Raw genomic sequence first — 26,434 nt, 5'->3', positions numbered from 1 at the left:
TTTTTTTTAAATGAAAATGTAATAAATCTATACTGAAAAGCTATCATATTAGTCAGTAAAAAGTATATAAAGTAATGAGTCAGCTTTCAGACATTTTCTTGCTGTATTTGTGAAGATCATAAAGTGCTGGTCTAAGTATGAGGTATTATTTCTCAAATATTTGGCATTTCTGGTATTTAACTAAACACAGTCTTGTTAAAAAAAAAAAAACAAAAAAAAAACTATTAAACACACTGAAAAATACATTTTAATTACTGTGACAAACAAGTATTTTTTTTTACCTCCTGTAGTTTAGCCACCATAATAACGTGCAGATGTTTCACTAGATTGTCCAAATAAGGAATCAGCAGAGATTTGGGGCAGTCTTCTGTGAAATTAATAAGTGCTGCAGCAGCATGAGCCTGGACACGTGGACAGGTTTGGTCTTCTAGGGTTTGCAATAGGGCAGGTATTACCTGTATATAAATATAGGAATGCAACACACTATCAGCAGAGAACAGAAGCCTACTCTCCATTTTGGGCACCTGACAATGCTACATGCTGTATTTGGTAAAAGCAACTGTTAAATTTTACCCAAATAAAACTTTTGCATTCAAGTTTACATGCTTACCTTTTCATGAAATTTTTTTTGGAAGAAGGGGGCAAAGTCTGTCGCCATTTGTCCAATGGCATTGCAAGCTGCATATCTTACTCTAGGATGCTGAAACAAAAATTACAAGAAAACAATATCAAAACCACAGAAAATAATCAGTTTTGCAGAAATAAATATTTATAAATCCAATTTCAGTTTTACTCATTTTAAGTACAGAATTATATAGGGCTTCAGCCCATGTCAACAGAAGTCAGCATGCATTGAAATTAAGCAACAATCTTCTCCCATCCTGTCCAACTCTCTTCATATTTCCATCATTTACACGACAGTATATAAAATGAGTAGATAACCTGCCAGCAACCAGTCAGATCCATTCAAGGAGGGATGCTACTAAATTACACTCATAAGTTGAAACACTTTGATACAGTTACTTCTTGCTTAAACTGGAAAGGTTCAAATCTATCAATCTCCCCTCACAATCTTCTTTGCCTTGTCAGAACACGGTACAACTCATGATTGTGTTTCCAAAGGATGCTTAGCTCTTTTTCTGCTTCATTGGAAGAGCTGAAAATGTAAAACTGACTTTCAATATTCATTATTAATTTGGCAGGGTACAAGAGGCTGTATCTGTTATCAGCACTGCGTAGATACTAATACTTTAGTTTGAGATTTGATTAGCAGCTGTTGCAGGGGAGAAAAATATGAATACAGTCATTTTCAAATATAATCTATTTCTGTCTGAGAAAGGACATGAAATTTTGTTTGCCATGTAGTTTGTCGAAACGGACAATAAGGCTTCTTGTTTTTGAGACATTCAATCCATGTACACAGTAGGCTGTTGAAATCTCGGTGACCAATTTGTAGTCCACTCCAGTTATTTTAGAGAATACTTCAGCTATGAACTTCACGGAGTTTGGACGTTCACATTTTTCAGTGAGACCATCGATTCTGTTGTTCCTTCTATATTTGTCTTTCAGCACAACCAGTCTGTCAGCAAGCACTCTGCATACCGATTTTGCAGCCATTGCCTTTTGGTAAGCGGCATATTTTGATTGTTCAACTATTTCAACCTGAGTCATAAACATTTGCTTAACATCTTCAAGTAGAACAGCAAGTACTCTAATTTTACTCTCTAACTTGTATTTTCCTGGACAATTTATAATTCAACATTTGCCTATCTATACATTGCATTTTCTTTTCTGTTTTCTTTTTTTAATTATATTCAAATCTCTTTCAGTAAATACAGGGTGAGTCAAAATTATGTTAACATTTGAATGGCAGAAACAATTTATTCACAAAACATACTTGATATGTGCAAGATGATTTCCGGGAATGTCTCAACCTGTTTGCCATTATTTTCAACACATGTACCCATATATAGCACATAAATTGTCCACAAAAAAAATTGTATACAAGTATATGCATAGCAGTACCATTAGTTTTAACATAATTTTGATTCACCCTGTATATATACTTCCTGTAAACTATAAAAGTAGCTATTTGTAGGGTTTTTTTTTTCCCTATTTCACTTCATATCCTTGATTTATTGCATTGGGAATGTACTATCATACATTATCTCAATCACCATGGGAATGGTTTAATATCATTCCCAAGGTTTATTGCATTGCGGCTGTACTTTCAAAATACCTCAATTTTAACCTTTTCTACACCACAGCTGGGGGGGTCATTTTGTTCTGGATGTGCTCTGTCTCTATTGGCATGTCAGAGTACCAGGACTTTGTGAAATGTGATGTGCCTCTTTCAGAGAGGCAAATCTGGGGGCGGTTTGGGGGAGAGAGAAAAAATGTCAACAAAGTTGAGAAGCAATATTTTTAGGGGCAAACAGTGAACTTGGTGAGCTGACAAAGGTCTCAATCCTGAATTAAAAAGAAGGTATTCACTCACTTAACAAGTTTAAATGCCAAGATAGCATTTTTACAAGACACTTGCATAATAAGTAAGGACCCGTCTTGATTGCAAAGTGATTTGATTGACCAAATTTTTCACTCCCGCTATACAAACAGAACTAGGGGTGTGGCAATGTTAACAAACAGAACTATGGCATTTTTAGTGTCAGACGCAATATGTAATTCTGAAGGGCAATATTTCCTGGTGTTGGCCAATTTATTTAATACTAAAATGATTCTGATAGATATGCACCTAATGTGAATGATAAGAGATTTAAACCAAAATGTATTCACAACTACTTTAACTGTGTTTTAAATCCAAACCTGGTTAGGTCTTTAGTTATAGCAGTGATGATAACAACTAATACTGAAAAAATAATTACAGTTTGTAATGGATCAGAACTTATCAGACCCAAGGAGTTTTTAAATTCTAACCTTAAAAGAATATTTCTTCTTCTCACAAGGTCAACTTTTTTACTCAATGAATCGATTATTTCTCCAGAGACAAAAATTTTTTTCCCCATTATCAAACTGTGTAAGTACAATGCTATTCTTATCTCCGACCACATCCTCTCTGATCATGGAGCTTAACTTACTATGTCCTACACACTCATCTCGTAGCTGGCATCTTAACCCCCAATCACTAGCTGATGAGCACTGTATAAAATTTGTATCTAAACAAATTGATAATTTTCTGGAGACAAATGCATCCCTGGAGGTCTCTGCAGTAATACTCTGGGAAATTGAATGCATTTATAGGAGGACAGATCATTTCATATCTTTCTCACAAAAATAAATTTGAAACCATGAAGGCACCCGAGTTAATCAGTGAAATTACCAAAATACTGCAGATCTAGAAGGCACCAGGCCTCCAAATGAGGCACTTTATAGGGGGAAAAAGACAGGTTTTGCAATCAGGATTTAACCTCTTGACTACTAAAGAAAAGGAACAGCTTGTCTTTAAATTGCGACATTATGAAGAACATGGAGAGGCAGCCAATTAAGATTTTAGCTCAACAAATCCACAAGAAGGAAGTCTGCAATTCAATAACAGCAGCTACCAACATAGACAGAGATAAAATTATAGGCAATAAAAATAGAACACACATTTAGAGAGTACTAAAAGTCCTTGTATTCTATTCAATCTAATTAGTTCTAGGACGCATTACAGATACCACAGCTAGATACTCTTAGTACTCTGGAACTGAATAAACTTTTGAAACACTCAGAATTACTAGACACTATAAACTAATTTCAAAGTGGGAAAACATCCAGCCCTGATGGCTACCCAGTAAATTTTATATAAAAAAAATGCAAATAAGTTAGTTCCACTATTATTAGTAACGTTTACAGAAGCTAAAGACAAACAAACATTCTATAGTTAATTTCTCTCTCTCTAAGAAAAATAAAGGCTTACTACAATGTGCATAATACAGACCAATCTCACTCCTGAATAATTACATTAAGGTACTCTTCAAAGTTCTAACTAGAAGGACTGAGAAAGCTCTTCCTTCTGTAATATACCATAACCAAACTGAATTTAAAGGCAGACACTTCACTTCTAATCTTTGACATTTGTTTAATATAGTCACCTATTAAATCTAACACCCCAGAGATATTACTATCTTTGGATGCAGAAAACGCATTTAACATTGCACAATATTGATTTTGGCTCAAACGTATGTGTATGGTTCAAACTCTGATATAGTAGTCCAGAAGCCTCAGTTTGTATTAACATTATTTCAGACTACATTAAACTAGAACGCAGTACTCAACAAGTATATTCACTGTCATCATTGCTCTTTGCAATCTCCGTTGAGCCATTGGCTGTTTATCTCTGATGCATTTCGAAAGTAAAGAGGATATTCAGAGAAGGACTTTACCATATCATCAGCATATAATGATATTTTCTGTTTCTGTATATATCTGACACACAAATACTGTGCCAGCAGCCCTAAAAGGACTAGCAGATCCAAAGCAGAATGGGACACAGCACTACCTAACTTTCAATTTTAATTACTGGGTGGCAAATATACAAGCCATAAAGACCTGAACACTGACACAAATCGATAAATATACAGAGGTCTGGTCTGCAATTAAATTAAAATCTTCCCTGCTCTGTGCCCCATTAAATACAAATTCTTGTCAATACACTATAATCCAATTGCCCTTCATTCACTCAGACATAGAAGCTCTTATCTGCTGCATCTCTAAAATGACAACCACTTTATTCCACCCTCTCAGAGATGCATAGTATTGAATGCTTAGAAAATATCTGGGATTAAAACATTTAAAGACTTGTACAGCGATAATGTTTTTTTTTTTAATCCTATGAGCAATTAAACTTCAAATCTACCTTCTCATCGACAATTTTTCCATTACTTTCAAGCTAGAAACTTTGCTGAACAAAACCTGCCGAACTTTCCTCACCTTCCACCGATTTCTATTCCAGAAGAAACACTGATCAGTCTTGAAGACTCAGACAGCATCTTCACAATTTATCAAAAGTCTCTTCCTTTCAAAGATCCCAGGGCACAATGGGGAAAGAATCTTTCACTTAACATTACGGAAAAGGCGTGGAAGGCAGCCATGCACAGAATACACTCTAGCTCCATATATGGAAAGCACATAATTATTCAACTTAAAATCTTCAATCGAGCCCATTTACCTTGATTAAAACGATCCAAAATGTTTCCAGGGATAGATTCCCCCTGTGAATGTTGCAATCTAGCTCCAGCTGGATCACTTTTTGGGTGTGCACCAAATTAATATCGTTGTGGACAAAAATCTTTGAATGCCTATCAGATAGCCTTGGTGTCACAATCACTCTTTACCCATTACCAGCTGTGAATGGTTTACTCGCGGTTGGGCTTAAAGTGGAGAAGGACAAACAAATCGTAATTGCCTTAACCTCACATAGATTTATCTTGCTCAAATGGAAAAATCCCAACCCACCAGTATCTGAAATAGTAAAAAATCTAATTCCCACTCAGAGGATTTGTTCAAAACTTGTTTAAAATATGGCAGGATCTAATCAATAACATTTTAGAATAATCTAATATACTGGGAAAAAACATACTTTTCCTTCCTTGATGTTTCAAAGATTTGCTTTGTTGGCTGGCTCTCCTCTCTTTCTTTTGGGCAGAAGTTGAATTTGGTTTTGTCAAGTTTGATTTGATTGTACAGATTATTAATTGATTTAATTAAAATCTGTAAGAATAAAAAAATCTCCCTTCATAGTTCAAACCTCTCAGTCCCAAATTCAACCTTGGATTCAGTAAAGCTGCTCTTATCTGGACATTCTCTAGTGCTGTTATGTTTATTTTTAACATGGAGACCAAGACTGTACATAGTACTCCAGGTGAGGCCTCACTAGTGTGTTATAAGCATAAACTTTGCTTAAACATAATCTCTCTTGACTTGTACTGCACATAGCATAATATATAACCTAACACACTTTCAGTATTCTTGATAACTTCTTTGCAGTCTTCACGTCGACAGTGATGTGTTCACGATAACAGTGGCAACAAAATGTATGTGAACCATGTCAAACAAGTTTTCTGCATTAAGTGGTCACAAAATGTGATCTGGTTTTCATGTAGGTCACAAAAATAAGCACATGGTATAAAGAAAGAACAAATCTATGGTGGGAAAGAGTGCAAAAATAACTATATTTGACATAATATAAAGTATGGTATGGAGATGGCGCAAACTGGTGTGGCTGGCCGTCTGCTCGTCTCTCTAGTCTGTTTTAACTTTGTTTTTATGTTTTAGTTTATCCCAACGGTCACTGTCCTATGATCCTGAGTCTTTACTAAACATATTTTCTGGCTTGCTTTCCTCTCAATTTTCATCTCCTGATTAGATTTTTTGTGAACCTCCACCTTTGTTTTATTCATCTCCTGACTTCTTCACCTGGACGCCGGTGTTCACCTGTATCAGTGAGTTGAATGTCCCTCGGAGACGCAAACGCAACCGCCGTCGTCGTGGAAAAAGAACCGGAACTGCTGTTAAACAATGCTGACTCAAGTCCCAGAGCTTTGATTCCAGATGCCTGTGAGTCGTCTATGACTCATCTTCTCCTGCTCAGGACTCCATCACTGGTTCATGGACACTAGACACCGGATTTAATTTCTCCATTTCAAGACAGCATCACTTTTCCTCAGTCTGCATCTAAACACTGCTAATCTCTGCACGCTCACCTGTACTCATCCTAGCTCTTCTACTTCTATCAAGGCTTCTCTCTTGAACACGAGGTCAGTGTCCAATAAAACTTTTATTCTGGAAGACTATTACCTCAAATAATCTGGATTTCGTCTTCATCACTGAGCCTTGGATTTTAAATGGTGACTCTTCATGTTTTACTGACTTGGTTCCATCAGGTTATTCATTTTTAAACTCTCCTTGTCTGAGTCGTCTTTGGGGGGTTTGGAGTGTTGGCATTGCCACTGTTTTTAAAAGTATGGTCTTGTGTCGGATCCTTACAAGGGGTCCATTTAGCAGCTTTGAACTTCAACTTTTCGAAGTGTGCAGCTCCCCTTCTCTGCTGTTTGCTGTGGTTTATAGACCTCCTGTATTTAATGACACTTTCATTTCTGAATTCTCTGATCTCCTGGCTGATATCACCCTCTCCCATGACAAAGTATTTATTGTTGGTGATTTCAACATTCACGTTTGTTGTCAATCGAAACCTTTGGTCAATGATGTTTTATCACTATTGGACTCATTTGATTTTATACAGCATATTAATACGCCAACTCACTCTCTCGGTCACACCCTTGATCTCGTTCTTACTCGTGATATCTCAGTGAATAACATTGATTTATGTGATGTTTCTTTCACTGATCACTTTTCTATAATGATGGACCTGAATATTACTGTTGATGTCCCAACTAATAGCTGTCCCCCACGCTGCTTCCGCTTTTTAAATTCTTCCATTATATCTGATTTTAAAACCATAGTCTCTAGTCTTTATGTGCATGACCAAAATAATCGTATTGATGATTCTGTCGTAAAATTTAATTCTTCTCGTAAAACAGTTTTAGACGCAATTGCTCCGCCCAAGATAATAAGTAATAAGGTAAGACCTGGTCCTTGGTTAAATGAAAACACACTATCACTGCGCCACGCCTGTCGAACTGCTGAACGGCGTTGGAAAAAAGATCGACTTGATTCTCTGTAAACAGATTTTCAGGACTTCTCTTTTCAATTTCCAGGCTAAAGTTAAGAAAACGAAACAAGACTTCTTTGCCAATTTAGTATCCCGTCATTCAAAGAATCCTAGGGTCTTATTTAATTCAATTAATGTGGCCATTCACCCTCATTCTGTGATGGAATTAAATAGCACTGTTCATTCATGTGAGCAGTTTCTATCATTCTTTGTCAGCAAAATTGAATCTATCCGCCGTGGCATTGTTCAAACTGAATATAAACTTCCTACTTTTAATCATGACATTGTTCTAGAATCCTTGGATCTAGTCTCACTTTCACATTTAAAAAGAACTATTGACACCCTTAAACCAGCTTCCAAATCCCTCGACGTTGTTCCACCACGTCTCTTAGTGGAAGCCTTTGATGTGTTGGGCCCATCCTTACTAGCAATTATACATGATTCTATTAGTTCGGGGATTGTGCCCTCATTTTTTAAACATGCTACAGTCCGTCCCCGTCTAAAAAAGGCAGAATTAGATCCTGGAATATTAGCCAATTTTCGTCCAATTTCCCAACTGCCATTTCTGGCTAAAATTCAATTGGTCGATCACCTTAACTCCAATAATTTATTTGAGATCTACCAATCTGGCTTTAAGCGTTATCATGGTGTTGAAACGGCACTCCTGAAAAGTGTTCAACGACATCTCTCTTATTACTGACTCAGGTGATGTGGCAGTCCACCTCCTCCTTGACCTGTCAAATGCCTTTGACACCATTGACCATGAAATGTTGCTGATGCGGCTTGGGCTTAAAGGGGCTGCTCTTAACTGGTTCAGGTCATATTTAACTGGTAGACACTTTTCAGTGACTTAATTCCTCTTTTTCATCTACTGCTCCTCTTAAATATGGTGTTCCTCAGGGATCCATTTTGGGTCCTATTTTATTCTCTATATACCTTAACACTATTGGAGCGATTTTTAGGAAATGTAACATTTCTTTTCACTGCTATGCTGATGATACTCAGGTTTATATTCCCGTCTGCAACTATGCAACAAAACAACTCCACAACTGTCTGTCTGACCTAAGATCCTGGATGGCTATTAATTTTCTTGATCTAAATCAAAATAAAATGGAGGTGCTTATAGTGGGTCCATCAGCTAAAGCCCAAATTAGTCTTGGACTTCTCAGCTCTTTCTCGGTCTTTAACAAACCTCAAGTCCGCAATCTTGGTGTTACCTTTGATAGTAACCTCTCTTTTGAGAAACAAGTAAATTCTGTAGTCAAGAGTTGCTTTCTCCAACTTCGTCTATTAGGTAAGATAAAACCTTTTTTATCTTCTAGAGATCTTGAGAAAGCTACTCATGGTTTTATTTTTTCCCGCTTTGATTACTGCAACTCGCTGTATTCTGGGATTAACAAATCTCTGATACACAGGTTACAGATGGTCCAAAATGCAGCCGCTCGCTTTCTAGTTGGGGCAAAAAAAGTATGACTCGGTTTCTCCTATTTTAGCTTCTTTACACTGGCTTCCTTTCAGTTTTCGAATTGATTTTAAAATCTTGCTACTAGTTTTTAAATCTTTACATGGGCTTGCTCCTGCCTATTTAGCTGAATTGTGTGTTTTACACCAGCAATCTAGAGTGCTTAAATCTTCTGGTCAGTTGTCTCTGGTTGTCCCACGCAGCAAGTGTAAAACCAAGGGGGACAGGGCCTTTGCAGCTGCTGCGCCTCGCCTGTGGAACTCTTTACCTCATCACATAACAGAGTCATCTACAATTGAACTGTTCAAAACAAGATTAAAAACTCATTTCTATTTACTTGCATTCTGTGACCTTCAGTAATACTGATGGTTTCCTCTTTGTGATTATATAACATTATTTCTATTGTTCTATGTATCTTATTTTATGTTCATATATTTTATTTCTATTTATGTTTTTATGTTAATCGTTTTGTCTTTCTTTTATTCTATTATTGTAAAGCACTTTGGCCACAGCATTACTATGTTGCTTTAAAATGTGCTATATAAATAAATTGACATAGACATAATGTAAAATAAGTACTACAGAATGAAGGATACTTACAGGATCCTGGCAGAAGAGTAACACAAAATTGACTATTTCATTGAGGATCGCCTCCATCTGACGATGGCAACCTTCCCCAATTGCTGACAGTGCCATCAGACCTGCATGTCTATATTTCCAGTCAGCTGCAGAAAATTAAATTGTTGATTAGCATTTCAAATGAAAAAGTACACATTTTGCAGCACTTGTTAAAAAGATCCTGCTTTGCAAAGGGAGCCGCATGACATTTTTCAACTACTGTTTGTTCCAGAAATCTATAGCTTTGGCAGATAACAAATTTCAAACAGTGGTGAAATAAAAATGATACTTTCAATACCTGTTCCACTCAAATTATTTACTATAAACTTAAATTTCAAATGAAGTAGTTCAAAATCATAAAATATATTTAAAATACATAAAAATAAATACTGTAAATTCAAAAAATATTGTATGATGTATTATTGTGTAACATGTCAAGATTATAATTGGAATTGTGTTTTATAACAATAAGCCAAGGTGAATGTATATTCTGCTACTTGTTTTGTGTGAAAAATACTGGACATTGCAGAATTACCTCAGATAGGCATTTTATTCCATTTATTCAAATCACTGATTTATTGCTAGAGAGGACAATTTTTATTACTATAATGAGAAATGTATGTTGTGACTGTATTACGTCTTGATGCCTTATTTCAACATGATCACTCTTTGTAACATGAACTAAGAAGGATAATTTCAAATTAAGAGACTTCTTTGTTGACCGTGTTCGTTATCAGTTCTGAAGCAATACAACCAGGGAAACAAGAGTAACAATTGTGGGGAGGCAATTTTCATACATGGTCCTAGAGCCTTTTAAACACATTCAGTTACAAAGCATAGGGTTTTCCCCTCCTATAGACAATGGCAGTTATGACTAACAGCAGCAAGCTACAAAATTTAATAACTCACTAAAATAACAACCAAAATAATAAACTATTTAAGCACAATGCAACAGTACTGAAAAACATGCAGGACAAACTTTTAAATACTAAGAAGAGTAATGCTTTTTGAATCCTGGATGCCCCTACTCCAATAAAACATTTCAATCAGTTATAAACACAACTTACGGTTCTGAAGCATCTGCATGATGTGTTCCTTAATCATAGGCAGAACAATCTTTCCCCCTAAGCCACAGGCAACTCTGTCCAGGGCGCTCTCTCCAGCAACTGCATTGCTGCATTGAAAAGTCAGAGACTCATCATTAGTTTAGGTATATGAAAGAGACATTAAATAGGTAAAGTAAGCATGAAGATGATAAACTAAAAAGAAATTGAATTTTTGGCAAGTTAAATTTGCAAAAAATGGATACAAGTACATACAGATATAAGCAGTACAGATAGTAAATTCAAATAGCCAAAAAAGTCTTAACTGGCTTTGAGCAAACAAAGGTATATTATACAGGTAAAACTGCTATAAGACCAACCAGGTAAACCGATCGGGGAAAAATTTTTTCATAAAAAAAATATTAAATAACTATTTACATATATTTACATGAAGCACCTTTCAATAACAGAATACAAGGTGACCAAAGTAAATTTTTACAGTAAATTGAACATTACTATACTTATTCCATTGTTTACAAGATGCCTACTGGCTTAAAAGAAATCAACTTCTTGCATGTGGAGGTTTTAACTAGAAATGTCAATTATGAGCATAGGCCACAGGGCATTAAAAGAACGGTGCAAAACATGAGCATACAAAGAAATGCTGCAGGATTAGGCGACGGTAGTTTAACAAATCAGATAATTTTCATATTGATCTAAAAGAAAAAGACAGCGTAACCCATTCCACTCACTATTGTGTCTCCTGTAATCTACAAGGGAAATCAGTTTTAAGCACAAACCATTCCTTTTAAATTACCCTTTCCCTTTAAATCTTTTTTGATGTACTTTACCTGTCAAAGTCATCATCCTCCAATTCATCTGCTATTGCCCATTCATCATCATCTTCTAAGTCTACCATCATCGCCAGCATCTGAGGAACTAATAGTAGAAACAAAATTAACAAAGCTGCCTAAAAAGCCACATCTTACTACAACGTCAACATTGCTCTTCATCAGGTATATAAAAGCAAAATGGTTCCACTATTGCTTTAAGCCCATATTTATATAGAGCATTATAGGATTCTTCAATAGCTTAAAACAAGAAATAACAAGGACTTAAAACTAGTGCTGGGTGGTATGACCAAAATTCTAAATCACGGTATTTTTCCAAATTATACCGGTTTCACGGTATTAAACGGTATTTTTTTCCCCCCATACATGAGTGGATGTTAACCACATTTTCCACTGCAATTACTGCAGTAGATTGACTAAGAATAACCTATTCCACTGTCATGAGAATTGTACATTGTACAAAAAAAATTGTAATGTGCACACAAGTATTAATACAGGTTTGCATGGCCCCATAAAGTGATAAAGGGGGTGGCACTAATGAAGAGAAGGAATCACATTGCATGACAGTTGCAGTCAAAATATAGAACCTTTTTATTTAACACATTTTGTAAACAACTTAAGATAAAATTTTGACATATTTTCAACCATCCAAAGAGGCATTTAGACTTAGTAAAATATTCAGGTGCGCTTGTCAAAAGTTGTATTGCACTGAACATGTCTTAGAAAAGGAATATATAGTGAATATTTTTTGTAAACCAACTATACTTTGTTAATGTTAACAATCCCTGTCCACTGACACATTAATGTGACTTTTTAAACAACTTTACCATCATTAAACTGCATAATATTTAAACTAATAAATAATAACAAAATAAATAACAGTCCAACTTCCAGTAATAATACTATTACTTCAAGCTCAGGTACATTACACAGTATTCACCAAATAAAAATAAAATAAAACAAGTGCAACTTGGTGAGACATCTTTACCAACTGAACCATCATTAACGCAAATTGCATTAATATGAACCTTTCTTCAAGCTAAGCTATATACATAAATAATAAAACTGCAACTTGCATTTATAATGCTATTTGTGGTATAGCCCTACGGAAGTGTATTAGGGCCACGGTGAAGAAAAAGAAAAAGAAAAAGAAAGAAAAAAAAAACACACACATTTCCACTTTATTCTCATAGTTTATTTTCTCAATAAAGTAGAATGTCGTAAAGTAAACTTCACCCTAAAATCAATGTTTAATTTGCAAGATTTTCTCAAAACCTGTCATAAGTTAATGTAGCACATTAAATGCTGTGTGTGGTGTTCCCAGACCCAGTTGTTAATCGCTACGTGCTTCTTAAGCTGACTTTCTCCGCACTAAGAGGAGGCGCAGGCAGGAATTGCTGCACAGAATACATTGGCTTCATGATATTCCGGCTCTATGAAAATTTAGAATGCCAAGATAAATACTTGAGATCATTTTCATGATGAAATGCATTAAAGCAGGTATTAAACATGCACGGTAGTGGGGCGGTAGTGCTGCTCCCTCACAGTAAAGGGTTCCCAGGTGTAAATTTTATGGCAGGTGTGACGAGGCTTCAAAGAACTGGATGTATGAATGGATATCGCACAGGTTTAACTTAAATATTGTGTAAATGTTGAGTCCGTGATCTAGTGGTCGGAGACACAAACACGGAAATCAATGAAAGTTCTTCTGAGCGGACTTTCTTTATTGCATGCATGCTGTCTCTATCTGATGTACCAAAACCCCAGTTCCTATCCTTTTTCTTTGTCTACATAACCAATCACCACACGATAAACGTCTTTGTGAAATTAAAACTAGTTCTAAACTTAGATCACAGAGTTCAGAACTTTGAAGAAAATCATACATGTTTAAATATGCCATCCGTTCAGGATTGCGCCCGTCGCAGCAAGCATTGTGTGCAAGGCAGAAGCAAATACTGAACAAGGCGCCACCACATCGCAGGGTGAATACGAGCAATACATACACTAGCAAGGTTAATATAGCATAACAAAACCCCACATCCTACATGACTTTGAAAGGAAATTGAAGCACGCCGAGTAAACCCACCAGAAAAATATGCAAATTCAAAGCAGGGAACACCTGGGACCCCTTTGCTGCGAGGCAGCAGTGCAACCTCCACGCCACTGTGCCCCCACATGATTAATACATGCTTTAATGCATTTCATCATGAAAATTATATCAAGTATTTATCTTAGCATTCTAAATGTTCAGGGAGCAGGAATATCATGCAATTAATGTATTCTGTGTGGTGATCGCTGCCTGCACCTCCTCTTAGTGCAAGAGGAAGTCAGTTAAAGAAGCACGTAGTGATTAACATGGCTTGGGGAACACTTAACACAAAGCATTTAATGTGTTACATAACTTACAACGGGGTTTGAGAAAATCAAGTAAATATTCATTTTAAGATGAAGTCTAGTTTACCACGTTCTATTTTAATGACAAATTAAGAGAATAAAGTCAACATGTCAACTTTAATCTCGACATTAACGGAGAGAATAAAGTAGAAATGTCGGGAATAAAATCAACATGACTACTTTATTCTCGTCATAAGCGTCAAGATTAAAGTGGAAATGTTGATAATAAAGTCAACACTACTACACAGTACCCAGGTACATTACACAGTATTTAAAAAAATTAAACAAGTACAACTTGGCTTGCAGTATTATCCAGTAGTATAGAAACAGTATTCACACATTTGAACATAATGGTCCACATCCAACCTTTTAAATCCAAAGTATCTCCAGACAACAGACGTGACTCCTTTTTCCAGCAAACGTTCTTCTGTGTCATCATGTTCAACTATATCGTTGAGCTTCAGTTTCGGAATGTTCTCTGCCCATTTTCACCGGGCAATACCTCCACTACCGCTTGTACTCCGCTGCATGCCTGTTTAGCGGTGTAGCAGTGAAAAAGAGCCCCCACGCAACACCTCCACTAACGCATGTACTCCGTTGTATGTGATTAGCGGTGTAGCAGTGAAAAAAGGTCTCCCCTAAACGGGTTTCCCGCTGCTCCACATTCAGAACGTTATTTAGGCAATTTAAACCGGTGTTGCGGTATAAGGAAAATCCATATCATAACAAAATAAAAAATGGTTTTCGGTATGAACTGGTATACCGCCCAGCACTACTTAAAACTCAAGATTTAGACAGAGTGACGTGCTTCTGCATTGTGTAGGCATATTAGGAGTGGGCACCAGGTGATTCAGTATACTGAATAACATTTTTCATCAGGTATAGACTAAGAAAAACTTAATATCAGCACGATAAAAAATTGCTGGAAAACATTCAAAAAAGATTTAAACATAAAAATGTAAATCTGTGCATGTAAAAGGAAATTGAAAATGTGATTTTCTGTAGGCTGCGCTGGACTGGCACCCTGCCTTGCGTCCTGTGTTGGCTCCAGCAGACCCACCGTGACCCTGTACTTAGGATATAGCGGGTTGGATAATGGATAGATAGATTTTCTGTATGGACGTATGTGAACTGTATTTAATAAGTAAACCAGCTTCCTTTTAGAATATTTCTGCAGTTCAACTTCAATATTCATATCTGTATGAATGGACTAAAAGTCAGGGAGGAGGGGGGAAAAAAAAAAAGAGGACTTTGCTTAGTGGTGGTGGCGGGCAACAATGAGGATGAGCAAGTGAATGAAGCTATACTTTTACTGGATCAAGACAGGTGAATATTGTCTGTCAAATCTATTTCAAAGTCAAAGTCAAAGTGAACTTTATTGTCATCTCAACCATATACAAGTATACAGATAGATGAAATTGCGAAGCTCAGGGTCCACAGTGTAACAACATGATGTGCAAATAGTAAATTAAAAATAGAATAAAAATTTTAAAATTTATAATTAAAACACAAACAAACAAGACAAGACATTGTGCAAAGATAGGACAAACAAGTAGCAGCAATATTGATGTGTAAGATATGTAATATAATAAGTAAATAAATAATAGATATAGATAATACAGAAATTATCAGTGTATGATAATAGTTGTTTAAGACGTGTGTAAACAATGACAGGTCAGAATGTTTCATAAATCCTTAGAGGTCAGTATGAGATTTTCAGTTCTTTGCAGGATAGTGGTTTTCATGTATAAAAGTTCTGTTTTGTAGAGGAGGTTGAGGCCGTGTGGAAGGTCCCAGGGGGCAGCCTGGTGTTAAGGAGTCTAACAGCTTGGGGGTAAAAACTCTCCTGCAGCCTCGCAGATTTGGCTTTGATGCTGCAATATCTTCTCTTGGATGGCAGAAGTGTGAAAAGTCCATGTGAGGGGTGTAAGGGGTCCTGCACAATGCTGCAGGCCTTGCGGACACAGCGTTTGTAAAATATGTCTTGTAGTGAAGGGAGAGGCACCCCAATAATGTTCTCTGCTGTCTTCACTATCCTTTGCAGGCGCTTGGGTCGGATATGTTGCAGTTGCCATACCAGACAGTGATGCAGCTGGTCAGGACACTCTCTATGATGCCTCTGTAGAACATGGTGAGGATGGAAGGGGGAAGACGTGCTTGATTCAGCCGCCTCAGGAAGTGTAGTCTCTGCTGGGCTTTCTTGATTAGTGATGAGGTGTTATGTGTCCACGTAAGTTCCTCAGTTAAGTGCACACCGAGGAACTTGGTACTCCTAACAATCTCCACATCTAAACCGTTGATGCTGAGCGGGATGTGGGCAGGACGTGATTTTCTGAAGTCCACGATTATCTCTTTTGTTTTGTCGACATTGAGAGATAGATTGTTGTCTTCACACCATGCGGACAGCCATTTCACCTCATCTCTGTATGCTCTTTCATCATCCCTGCTTATCAGTCCCAGCACCGTCGTATCATCCGCAAACTTGATGATGTGATTGGTGTTGTGCGTGGCTGTGCAGTCGTGAGTCAGCAGGGTGAAGAGCAGTGGACTAAGCACACAGCCCTGCGGTGCTCCAGTGCTCAGTGTGATGATGCTGGAAGTGTTGTAGCCCATCCGAACTGACTGGGGCCTCTCTGTCAAGAAGTCCAGGATCCAATTGCAGAGGGTGGTGTTTAGGCCCAACCTGCTCAGTTTTACAACCAGCTTTGGAGGGATGATTGTGTTGAAGGCAGAGCTAAAGTCTATGAATAGCATCCTGACATATGTGTCTTTTTATCCAGATGTGTCAGGGAGATGTGAAGGGCAGAGCATATGGCATCCTCAGTTGACCTGTTTGAGCGGTATGCAAACTGAAGAGGGTCAAGGGAGGCAGGAGATTAGTCTTTATGTGTGACATGACTAACCTTTCAAGCACTTCATTATGATTGGTGTGAGTGCAACTGGTCGGTAGTCATTCAGGCATGTCACTGATGACTTCTTTGGCACTGGTATGATGGTGGTCGACTTGAAGCATGTTGGGACTGACGACTGGCTCAGAGATGTGTTGAAGATGTCTGTGAGGACACCAGCCAGTTGACTTGCACATTCTTTGAGCACAAGACCAGGTATGTTGTCAGGTCCTGCAGCCTTCCTTGGATTGACTCTGGATAGAGTCCTCCTCACATCTGTTATGGAGAGACAGAGTGCTTGGTCAGTGGAGGGAGGTGTTGCTTTTCTCGCAGGCTCTTTGTTCTGTGCCTCAAACCGTGCAAAGAAGTTGTTCAGCTCATCTGGAAGGGAGGCATCACCATCACTGCTGTGTGGATTGGGCTTGTAGTTTGTAATTGCCTGAACACCCTGCCACATACGACGTGTGTCTCTGGTGCTGCTGAATTGTTTGTTGATCTTCTGCGTATGCCCACTTAGCTCTCCTTATAGCACGAGACAGGTTGGCTCTGGTCACCCTAAGGGCGGCCTTGTCTCCAGATCTGAAGGCTGCATTTCTGATCTTGAGCAGCTTGTGCACTTCTCTTGTCATCCAGGGCTTTTGGTTGGCTCTAGTGGTAACATCCTTGGTAACAGTAACATCCTCTATGCATTTGGAGATGTAGCCAGTCACAGAGTCTGTGTACTCCTCCAGATTGATGGAGTCACCATCCATAGCAGCCTCTCTGAAAATGTCCCAGTCTGTCAATTCGAAGCAGTCTTGGAGAGCTGAAACCGCACCAACCTGCCACGCTCTGATGCTCTTGCGGGCTGGTTTAGTGCGCTTCAGCAGGGACTTGTATGCAGGAACCATAAAACGCTGATATGATCTGAACAGCCCAGGTGAGGGTGGGGTAGTGCCTTGTAGGCGTCAGGAGCGCTCGTGTAAACATTGTCCAGACAGCTTCCCCCTCTAGTTGCAAAGTTCACATTCTGGGAGAATTTTGGGAGAAATGACTTCAAGTTGGCATGATTGAAGTCTCCAGCAATAATGAAAAATGCCTCGGGGTGCGTCGTTTGCAGTTTGCTGATGATCTCGTAGAGTTCCGCTAGCGCCTGGTTAGCATTTGCGCTAGGCGGGAGGTAGACCGCCACCACCATCACGCAACTGTATTCCCTCGGCAGGTAGAAAGGCCGACACCTTACTGATAAAACCTCTATCAGCGGGGAACAGTGTCGCGCAACTGAGGCAGCGTTCGTACACCACTCTCTGATTATTTGATAATCTATTTGATTAGCAATGGGACAACAAGCATTTTGCAAGATAGAAGGTTTGAATTTGCACAAATAATCAACAGTACATTTGCTAAAAATATATATTTCAGTATGAAAACTATATTCAAATACACTACATTGGAATCTGTTGAAACAGTCAGAATTTAAAACTATCTCATGATATGTATTTTTGGACATAGCGTCCACTTTTAAGGCATATTAATGCATCCACTAACTGAAAGAATTATCACATTTTAGATCAATTGGGGCAATAGGTTATGGTTAAGATAAAGCCCACAAAGAACAACATTCTTCAGGAATTAACTTGTGGAACTACTTGTGTCAATAAACTGGTGTGAGGTGATCGATCTTCAACTTATATAAGTATTAGAGGTCTAATAAAAAAAAAATCTGCATGAAAAACACAATGGCTTTACCTGAATAGCAAGATATTTCTTACCTATTACAGCAACAAGTAGACAGAAAATGCTAAAGACATCAAAAGAGAAAAAGTAGCAGAGAAACTACAGGCTACCTTTACAAGAAAGATTCATCGATACCACAGGTGTTAAAACATTTATAGCACAAAGTGTTAAATCATTTTAAAAACAAATAGGTCTTTAGTGCTTGGAATCAAATCAATGTAAACAGATGCAGTAAACGGACTATTATAATTTTTGTTCTGTTACAGATGGGTTCAAATCTAAGATTTTAAAATATACAATTATGATTGGAAATATATCAAGTCTCTCAAACACAGAAGAATGTTCCTCTATGGATGACTTCCATTCATCATATGACAGTCTGATTTTATAGTCCAGTTTTCAGCATGGGCTCACTATACAGTACAAGTGCTGGTATAGTTTAGTTTATTTACGAGCAGAACTACTATGAAGAAAAGCATATATACTCAACAGGAAGAGGTCAGGGAAAGAGGCTGCACTGCTTTAATTAACATCTTATTTGTATGTAATGGAAGAAATGATATTATTAGTGGTCACAATTAACAACATATTTATTCATAAGATGCAAATAAAGGACAGGAGGCGTCATTGTTGAAGGAGTGATTTTTTGCAGTTCATTCATTTAATTTTTATTCTATTTCAAACTTTAACCTGATCAAAAAAAAATCCAATCAAAATATAGTCTTGAGATCAAAAGTATGCCATATATATATATACTGCTCAAAAGAATTAAAGGAACACTTTTTAATCAGAGTATAGCATAAAGTCAATGAAACTAACAATGAAATTAATCTGGTCAGTTAAGTAGCAGAGGGGGTTGTTAATCAGTTTCAGCTGCTGTGGTGTTAATGAAATTAACAACAGATGCACTAGAGGGGCAACAATGAGTTGACCCCCAAAACAGGAATGGCTTAACTGGTGGAGACCACTGACATTTTTCCCTCCTCATCTTTTCTGACTGTTTCTTCACTAGTTTTGCATTTGGCTAAAGTCAGTGTCACTACTGGTACCATGAGGCGATACCTGGACCCTACAGAGGTTGCACAGGTAGTCCAACTTCTCCAGGATTGCACATCAATACGTGTCATTGCCAGAAGGTTTGCTGTGTCTCCCTGCACAGTCTCAAGGGCATGGAGGAGATTCTAGGAGACAAGCAGTTACTCTAGGAGAGCTGGGAGGGCCATAGAAGGTCCATAACCCATCAGCAGGACCAGTATCTGCTCCTTTGGGCAAGGAGGAACAGGATGAGCACTGCCAGAGCCCTACAAAATGACCTCCAGCAGGCCACTGGTGTGAATGTCTCTGACCAAACAACCAGAAAGACTTCATGAGGGTGACCCAAGGGCTCCATGTCCTCTAATGGGCCCTGAGCTCACTGCCCAGCAGCATGCAGCTCGATTGGCATTCGCCATAGAATACCAGAATTGGCAGATGCACCACTGGTGCCCTGTGCTTTTTACAGATGAGAGCAGGTTCACCCTGAGCACGTGACAGAAGTGAAAGGGTCTGGAGAAGCCATGGAGAACATTATGCTGCCTGTAACATCATTCAGCATGAGCAGTTTGGTGGTGGGTTAATGATTGTCTGGGAGGCATATCCATGGAGGGTCACACAGACCGCTACAGGCTTGACAAAGGCACCTTGGCTGCCATTAGGTATCAGGATGAAATCCTTGGACCCATTGTCAGACCCTATGCTGGTACAGTGGCTCCTGGTGCAAGACAATTCCTGGCCTCATGTGGTGAGAGTATGCAGGCAGTTCCTGGAGGATGAAGGAATTGATACCATTGACTGGCCACCACACTTTCCTGACCTAAATCCAATAGAACACCTCTGGGACATTATGTTTTGGTCCATCCAATGCCACCAGGTTGCACCTCAGACTGTCCAGGAGCTCAGTGATGCCCTGGTCCAGATCTGGGAGGAGATCCCCCACAACACCATCTGTCTTCTCATTAGAAGCATGCACCGATGTTGTCAGGCATGTATACAAGAACACAGGGGCCATAAAAGTGCTGCATACAATTTTGAGTTGCTGCAATTAAATTTTGGCAAAATGGACTAGCCTGCCACATAATTTTTCACTCTGATTTTTGGGGCGTCTTTGAATTCAGGGCTCTGTAGGTTGATCATTTTCATTTCCATCAAGCGATGTGGCATCCTTTCGTTCCTAACACATTACCCAGTCTATATCAGTATAGATATCCAGGAGGATTTCTTTCTCCCATTGAGATCTGATGTGTTTTCAAAGTGTTCCTTCAATTTTTTTGAGCAGTTATATATATATATATATATATATATATAGACACCATATCTCTAAATACCACTGACTCAAACCATGAGGACTTCAGGCTAAGAAATGTGTTTAAAAACTTTGGGGTCCAATCGCAAAATTTCTTATTTCATTTTTTTTTTTTTTTTTGACCCGTTTGTATATCTGTCCGCTTTTAACGAGAGAACTACTTAATAGATTTAGATCAGGTTTTTTTCTATAATTTGCTTGAACATTCAGTTGATTTTGCGTCTTTCTCATCGTGCTAAGTATCATGGTTCACTTGTGGTACCAATTAGCACGAATCCGAGAGAGACTTATCGGGCTGTGGGGCCCTCCTCACTCGCAGGTCTGCCACAGGGTTCAACTCCGCTTAGTTAGCAAACTAGAAAACTACTTAACGAATTTAGATCCTTTTTTTTTTTTTTATATAATTTGCTTGAACTTTCTGGTTGATTTTGCGATGTCTCTCAAAGCGCTAAGAATCATAGTTCTCTTGCAGGAGTGATATATTCACACTAATCTGAGACAGAGGCTGCGGGCCAGGGGGAGAGTGACGTCAGGAGTAGAGAGCCTCCTCAACGTCCTGTTTCATTAATATACAGGCAAAGCCGCGGGGGATGGCTAGTAACAATATATTATTTACCCTATACAATTCCAGACACCTAATTCCCAAATAAAGAGACTTGAGCTCCGAGAATTTTGCACCGGACTATTTCAGCTGCGTCAGTGAGGGGTGGGATGGCAGGCTACCCGCTGACAGTGCTGATCAACACATTTGTAAAACAAATGCACTGATGAAAGAGGTGAAAAGGAATTTAAGGTGACCCGGGATTACAACTTTTTCCGAAGGCTTCAGGGATTCTAGTGTTAAAGCACTCGTTACATAGCTGATCTTTCTGATCTTTTTTTAAACTTCGTAGTTTCCCAACAAATGCTCAAAAAAAAAAAAATCTACAAAATGTGTTTAAGTTGCTTATATTGAACATAGGAGTGTGCTAAATAAATAATTATGAAGAGAAGGAAAATACCTGAAGAAAATTACAGTTCAAAATTTGGTCAAATAATTTTTCACTTGTAAACCAAATAAAGATTCGCATTGCTTCAATTTACTATAGAAAAAAAAAGTATTGGAGAGATGGGTAGTAGGAGTTCTCACTTCATTCATTTACAGTTGCTAAGTAAGAGAGTTTTACAGAGCCCCTAAAAGGACAAAAAAAGTCCTTTACATTTTGCATGCACATTACGAAACTTTCTGGTACTCGGGCGTAAAGTTTAAAAAAACATTTTTTATTTTCCTATGTACTTTTAGGTTCTCCGAACACTTTCCATGGGCCATAAAGCTAATTAAAATATAGTCTGTGCAATCACTGGGGTGTGTGTGTGTGTGTGTGTCTGTGCATACACGCGTGTGTGTTAAAATTTGAGAAGTAGGCGGAGAATGGATTTCTGCCAATATGTCAGCTCTATTCAACCAAACCAGACAGGTCAGAATGAAGAACAGAACAGAGGAAGAATAGACCACCACAAAGTAGAAGAACTCAGAAATATCTGTCTATGAGGCAGAAAGAGTGCCTATCTTTGCTGGTTGCATAGACAAAAAAATCTCTGTGGCTCTAACATAAGGCAAACGACATGGCGACGAATGTTCTGTTGGGTTTGTTGTCAATTCCCCATAATTTCTGACTCAACAAGTGCGTTTCTTACAGAAAGCAGTAATTTTAGGAAAGATCCTATCAGAAAGTATAACAAACTTTCTTGCATCACAAGAAGTGTATGGTTAATCAGTCTATAGCTTCTTTCCCTGAATATGCAGCAATAGTAAAGGACATCATAAAAATAAAGCACAGCATGATGTCCTGACAAACCTTTTCAGAACAACATACTATGAGGCCAAAAGTGAAGTTACCATTCAGGAAATTTAGCAGCCTTTGCAAACTCCAAGCAGCAAATGGCCTAGATATTGATTCTACATTTCATTTCATTTCATTAAAATGCAGAGATTTTATTGGAACAGTGGCACAAACGTCAAGAGATCAGAGTGAATAAGGAAATACAAAAAAGCAAATTCCTATCAGTTTTAGCAGACACTAGCATCATAGAACAGGTGTTGGTTCATGTCAGGTATGTAGCAGATAATGGTGGCATATTTACTTACATGATCAAATGTCAGCCAGTGAAGAGTGCAAATGCTGCAGGTGTTTTAGAAGCTATTAATAAGGCAGTCAACACCATGGGTATCAGTGGAAAGACATGAAAGGAGAAAGCAGTGTATGCAAATTTTGATGGCACTGCAGTGATAATGAGTGAGAAAACAGGAGTAGCTGGGAGACAAACAGCGGCTACCCCACATCATAATTCACTGTGTGGCACACAAATTAGAACTAGCAATACTGGATAGTGTGAAAGATGGACTACCAGGTAAAGTTTAAAGATACACTGAAAACCACCTTTAAGATGTACTACTATTCCCCAAAGAAGCAAAGAGAATGGAGTGAAATAAGTGAACTGCTTAATGAGAAACTGGCTCATTTCAGCTGTCTGAAAGTACACTGTGCCTGCCAAGCAGGCCGAGACATCTAAAGGCTATACATCTAAGGTACAATTACACTCCCACTGTTGTGCACATGGAGAATGTGGCAGGAGGAGGGGATGTTAGGTCAGTGGATGCTTTCGGAGATGCAGATCAAGGTATTTGTTCACTTTCTACATTTCATATTTGACTACAGTTCCCTACTTATCCAAGTGAAGTACTTATTTTTTTGTATGACAACTTCATGCGAACAAATCAGTTAGTGGAAAGCACCACATCACACTTACTTGGAAACAAAGTTCACAGTAAAAGTTGATGGTAGCATGTGCTACTGTGGAACTCCATTCATAAAAAGCCAACAAGCTGCTAGAAATAGTGACAGCACAGGCAAAGATATCTTTGATGCAGAGTTTCAGAAAATTAATGACAACACAGCGAAGTACGTGGATGCCAGATTTAAAAATTTGCCTGAAAAGCCTCTCTCTTTTCAAAGTTTTGACCCTTCCATTCTTCCACACCCTAGAGAAGAACTGGCAAATTATGGGGATGAAGAGGTGGATTACCTTGCCACACATTTTGCCAGTTTGTTAAATGAGGAAGAAAAGGGGAAAATTTGACAACAGACAGACAGATCTAAAATGCGGCTTTCAGATCACCAGGTTATCGAGCTAGGTTGCTTGTACAGAGATCTTCTCACCACCGTTCTTATCTTGTTACTGATAAAATTAATGCTGACACTTAGTTCATCTACAGCCATCTGTGAGAGAGTACCTTTATGCATGAACTGAGTGAAACTGTCATACCATAATTCTCTACAGTCTGAAACACAAAATGACTTCATGCATCTCTCCATAAATGGGGAATTGTTGAATCTTTTTTGCCCTGACAAGGCAATTTATTCCTGGATGTATTCTGGAAAAGGTTCCAGACACCTGGAACATAACACCGCAAGAAAATCAAAGAGCGGAGACTAATGCACAGAAGCCAAGTGAGGAAGCCGATGAAATTGTACCCTCAACGTCGAGTGGAACATTCATCTGACACAGACTGATTCATGTTTAAATTCGTTGTATCATTCAAACAAGCTTCAATTCAGATAGATCCAAATGCATATTTACATTGATTGATGTCAAGGATTGTCGAATCATTTATGTATGAGTGTTGCTATTTGTGTTTGTAAAAATAAGTGTTTTGATTTTTTTTTTTTTTTTAGACTATACCCGACTTTCTACATTTAGAAATTGTATTTTTGTCTGGGCAAATTAAACTTTTTTTCAGGCTACCAAAATCTGAAGAGAGCCAGCCTGAAGGGCAACCAGAGATTTAAAAATTTAGCAGGCCTTGCTGTATATGTATATATGTAAGCATGCACACACACAGAAAAAAAAACAAACTGTGCCATAAAAAATGACTGCATCAGTTTCCTACTACTTGGTAAAGCCTGGGACAAACGAATCCAGAAAGCCTTTATTTATAATGTTTTTAACAAGGTTGCAGAGCATATTGGCAAGGATTACTTTCAGATAATTATCTTTATTATCACCTATAATGTGACAATTCTGTAACAATCTAATTTTCATAACATAAAGGGCATAACACAAGGTGTGCCTGAATAACATAGTCCAACTGACATGAATGAGAGCAAGATGCTGAATGACCTAATAAATACCAGAATATCAAGATATTAAAAGTATTGCTCAGCTCTGGAAACTTTTAGCTCCAAAAGACATACCTCTCAAAGCTGTTTATTTTGTGTAAGCTTAGCTCATAATCAAGTGTTGAGCAAGTACAGAAGCAGGAGCTCTAACCATTCATGGCTACTTTTCATCACTGGTAAAAGTTAGAAGACCAAGTCTAAACCATCATCAAAACAATTTCAGAATATTCATTATAGAAGGACAGACAGTTTTTAGGGGCTGATACTGAAAAAATAACCGACATTACTGGTGCTTAAGACTAGAATTACCAGAGCCTACGAAAAAACTCATAAATCCGTCCCACCTTAAATCGCTTTTTAAATCCCTTCACACCTCTCCGCCAGCGTCCTTTGTCCTCTAAATGTGCTGATAAAGAGAAGCTATAAGCAGCCGGCTATTTCATCCCCCCACCAATTTAGAACGTGCACAAACTTCTCCCAGCTCATACCTTGATTGAGTATCTGGGAGTGAAGTGGAGTTTTAGAGTGGAAATAATAGATCGTTATTTGGAACACACGCATTTCTTGTCTGCTCCGTTTCTACAGTAATCTGTGTAAACACATTGTTAAAACAGAAACGTTTTCTTATATTCTAGTAGTAGATGACAAAATGTAAGCATAAACTATATAATGTAAGAAGCCTGAAGGCCAAATATAAAAGAAACATTTTCACAAAAGGTACAAATAACACAGCAATTGCGCTTTTATTCAAAAATATAACTGCAGAAACAAAAAGCCGCCTTAACATGCGACAATGACACCCGTTTATTATGACTGTCTCCGTGGCGCAATAGAATCAGCTGCCGACTGGGAATGAAAAGGTCATGAGTTCGAACCTGCACCACTCCGTTTTGAGAAGTAAACTGCTCTTAGTCTTACTATTTTAGAATCAAATGTAAGTGTTCGTACTTAAAGTAAAGGAAATCTTTTGGAGAAGTAGTTAATACTTACTACTCTGTGCAAGAATATTTGTATGTTTTCTCAGCATGGGAGAGGCAGTCTCAGAAAGGGTAACTATCACCTCCAAGGCAAGCTGGCGCTGCATGTTTGTTAGGATAGTATCACCACATAGCTGGAAATAAAAACATTTGGTCAATTTCACATACACATAACACATACAACAGCTGAGTTAATCTGAAAGCACCCACCTTGAGGCTGAGCTGTAGTGTAGCTTCTAAGTGTGGCCGTAAATATTTGGGAGCAGTGTCAGCAATTTCCACTAAAGACTTTAGCACAGAGTCATCATTTTGATA

At 38.1% G+C, this 26,434-nt stretch overlaps 1 protein-coding gene across 1 annotated transcript in view; it reads right to left on the bottom strand.

The window, feature by feature from the left end:
- The window catches only part of kpnb3 (karyopherin (importin) beta 3), a 125,222-nt gene that overhangs the window by 19,941 nt on the left and 78,847 nt on the right, over positions 1 to 26,434 (bottom strand). Inside the window, exons 7-13 of the mRNA XM_039745421.1 lie at positions 26,330 to 26,434; positions 26,133 to 26,253; positions 11,644 to 11,731; positions 10,817 to 10,923; positions 9,732 to 9,856; positions 611 to 700; positions 282 to 455 (exon numbers count right to left, since the gene is read on the bottom strand). The exon at positions 26,330 to 26,434 is cut by the window's right edge and continues 18 nt beyond it. Coding sequence (XP_039601355.1) covers positions 282 to 455; positions 611 to 700; positions 9,732 to 9,856; positions 10,817 to 10,923; positions 11,644 to 11,731; positions 26,133 to 26,253; positions 26,330 to 26,434 — 810 coding nt within the window. The remainder of the gene's footprint in view (positions 1 to 281; positions 456 to 610; positions 701 to 9,731; positions 9,857 to 10,816; positions 10,924 to 11,643; positions 11,732 to 26,132; positions 26,254 to 26,329) is intronic.

The sequence above is a fragment of the Polypterus senegalus genome, chromosome 2 (genome assembly GCF_016835505.1).
Source record: "Polypterus senegalus isolate Bchr_013 chromosome 2, ASM1683550v1, whole genome shotgun sequence".
NCBI lineage: Eukaryota > Metazoa > Chordata > Cladistia > Polypteriformes > Polypteridae > Polypterus > Polypterus senegalus.
This window is presented reverse-complemented; position numbering and strand designations above follow the sequence as displayed.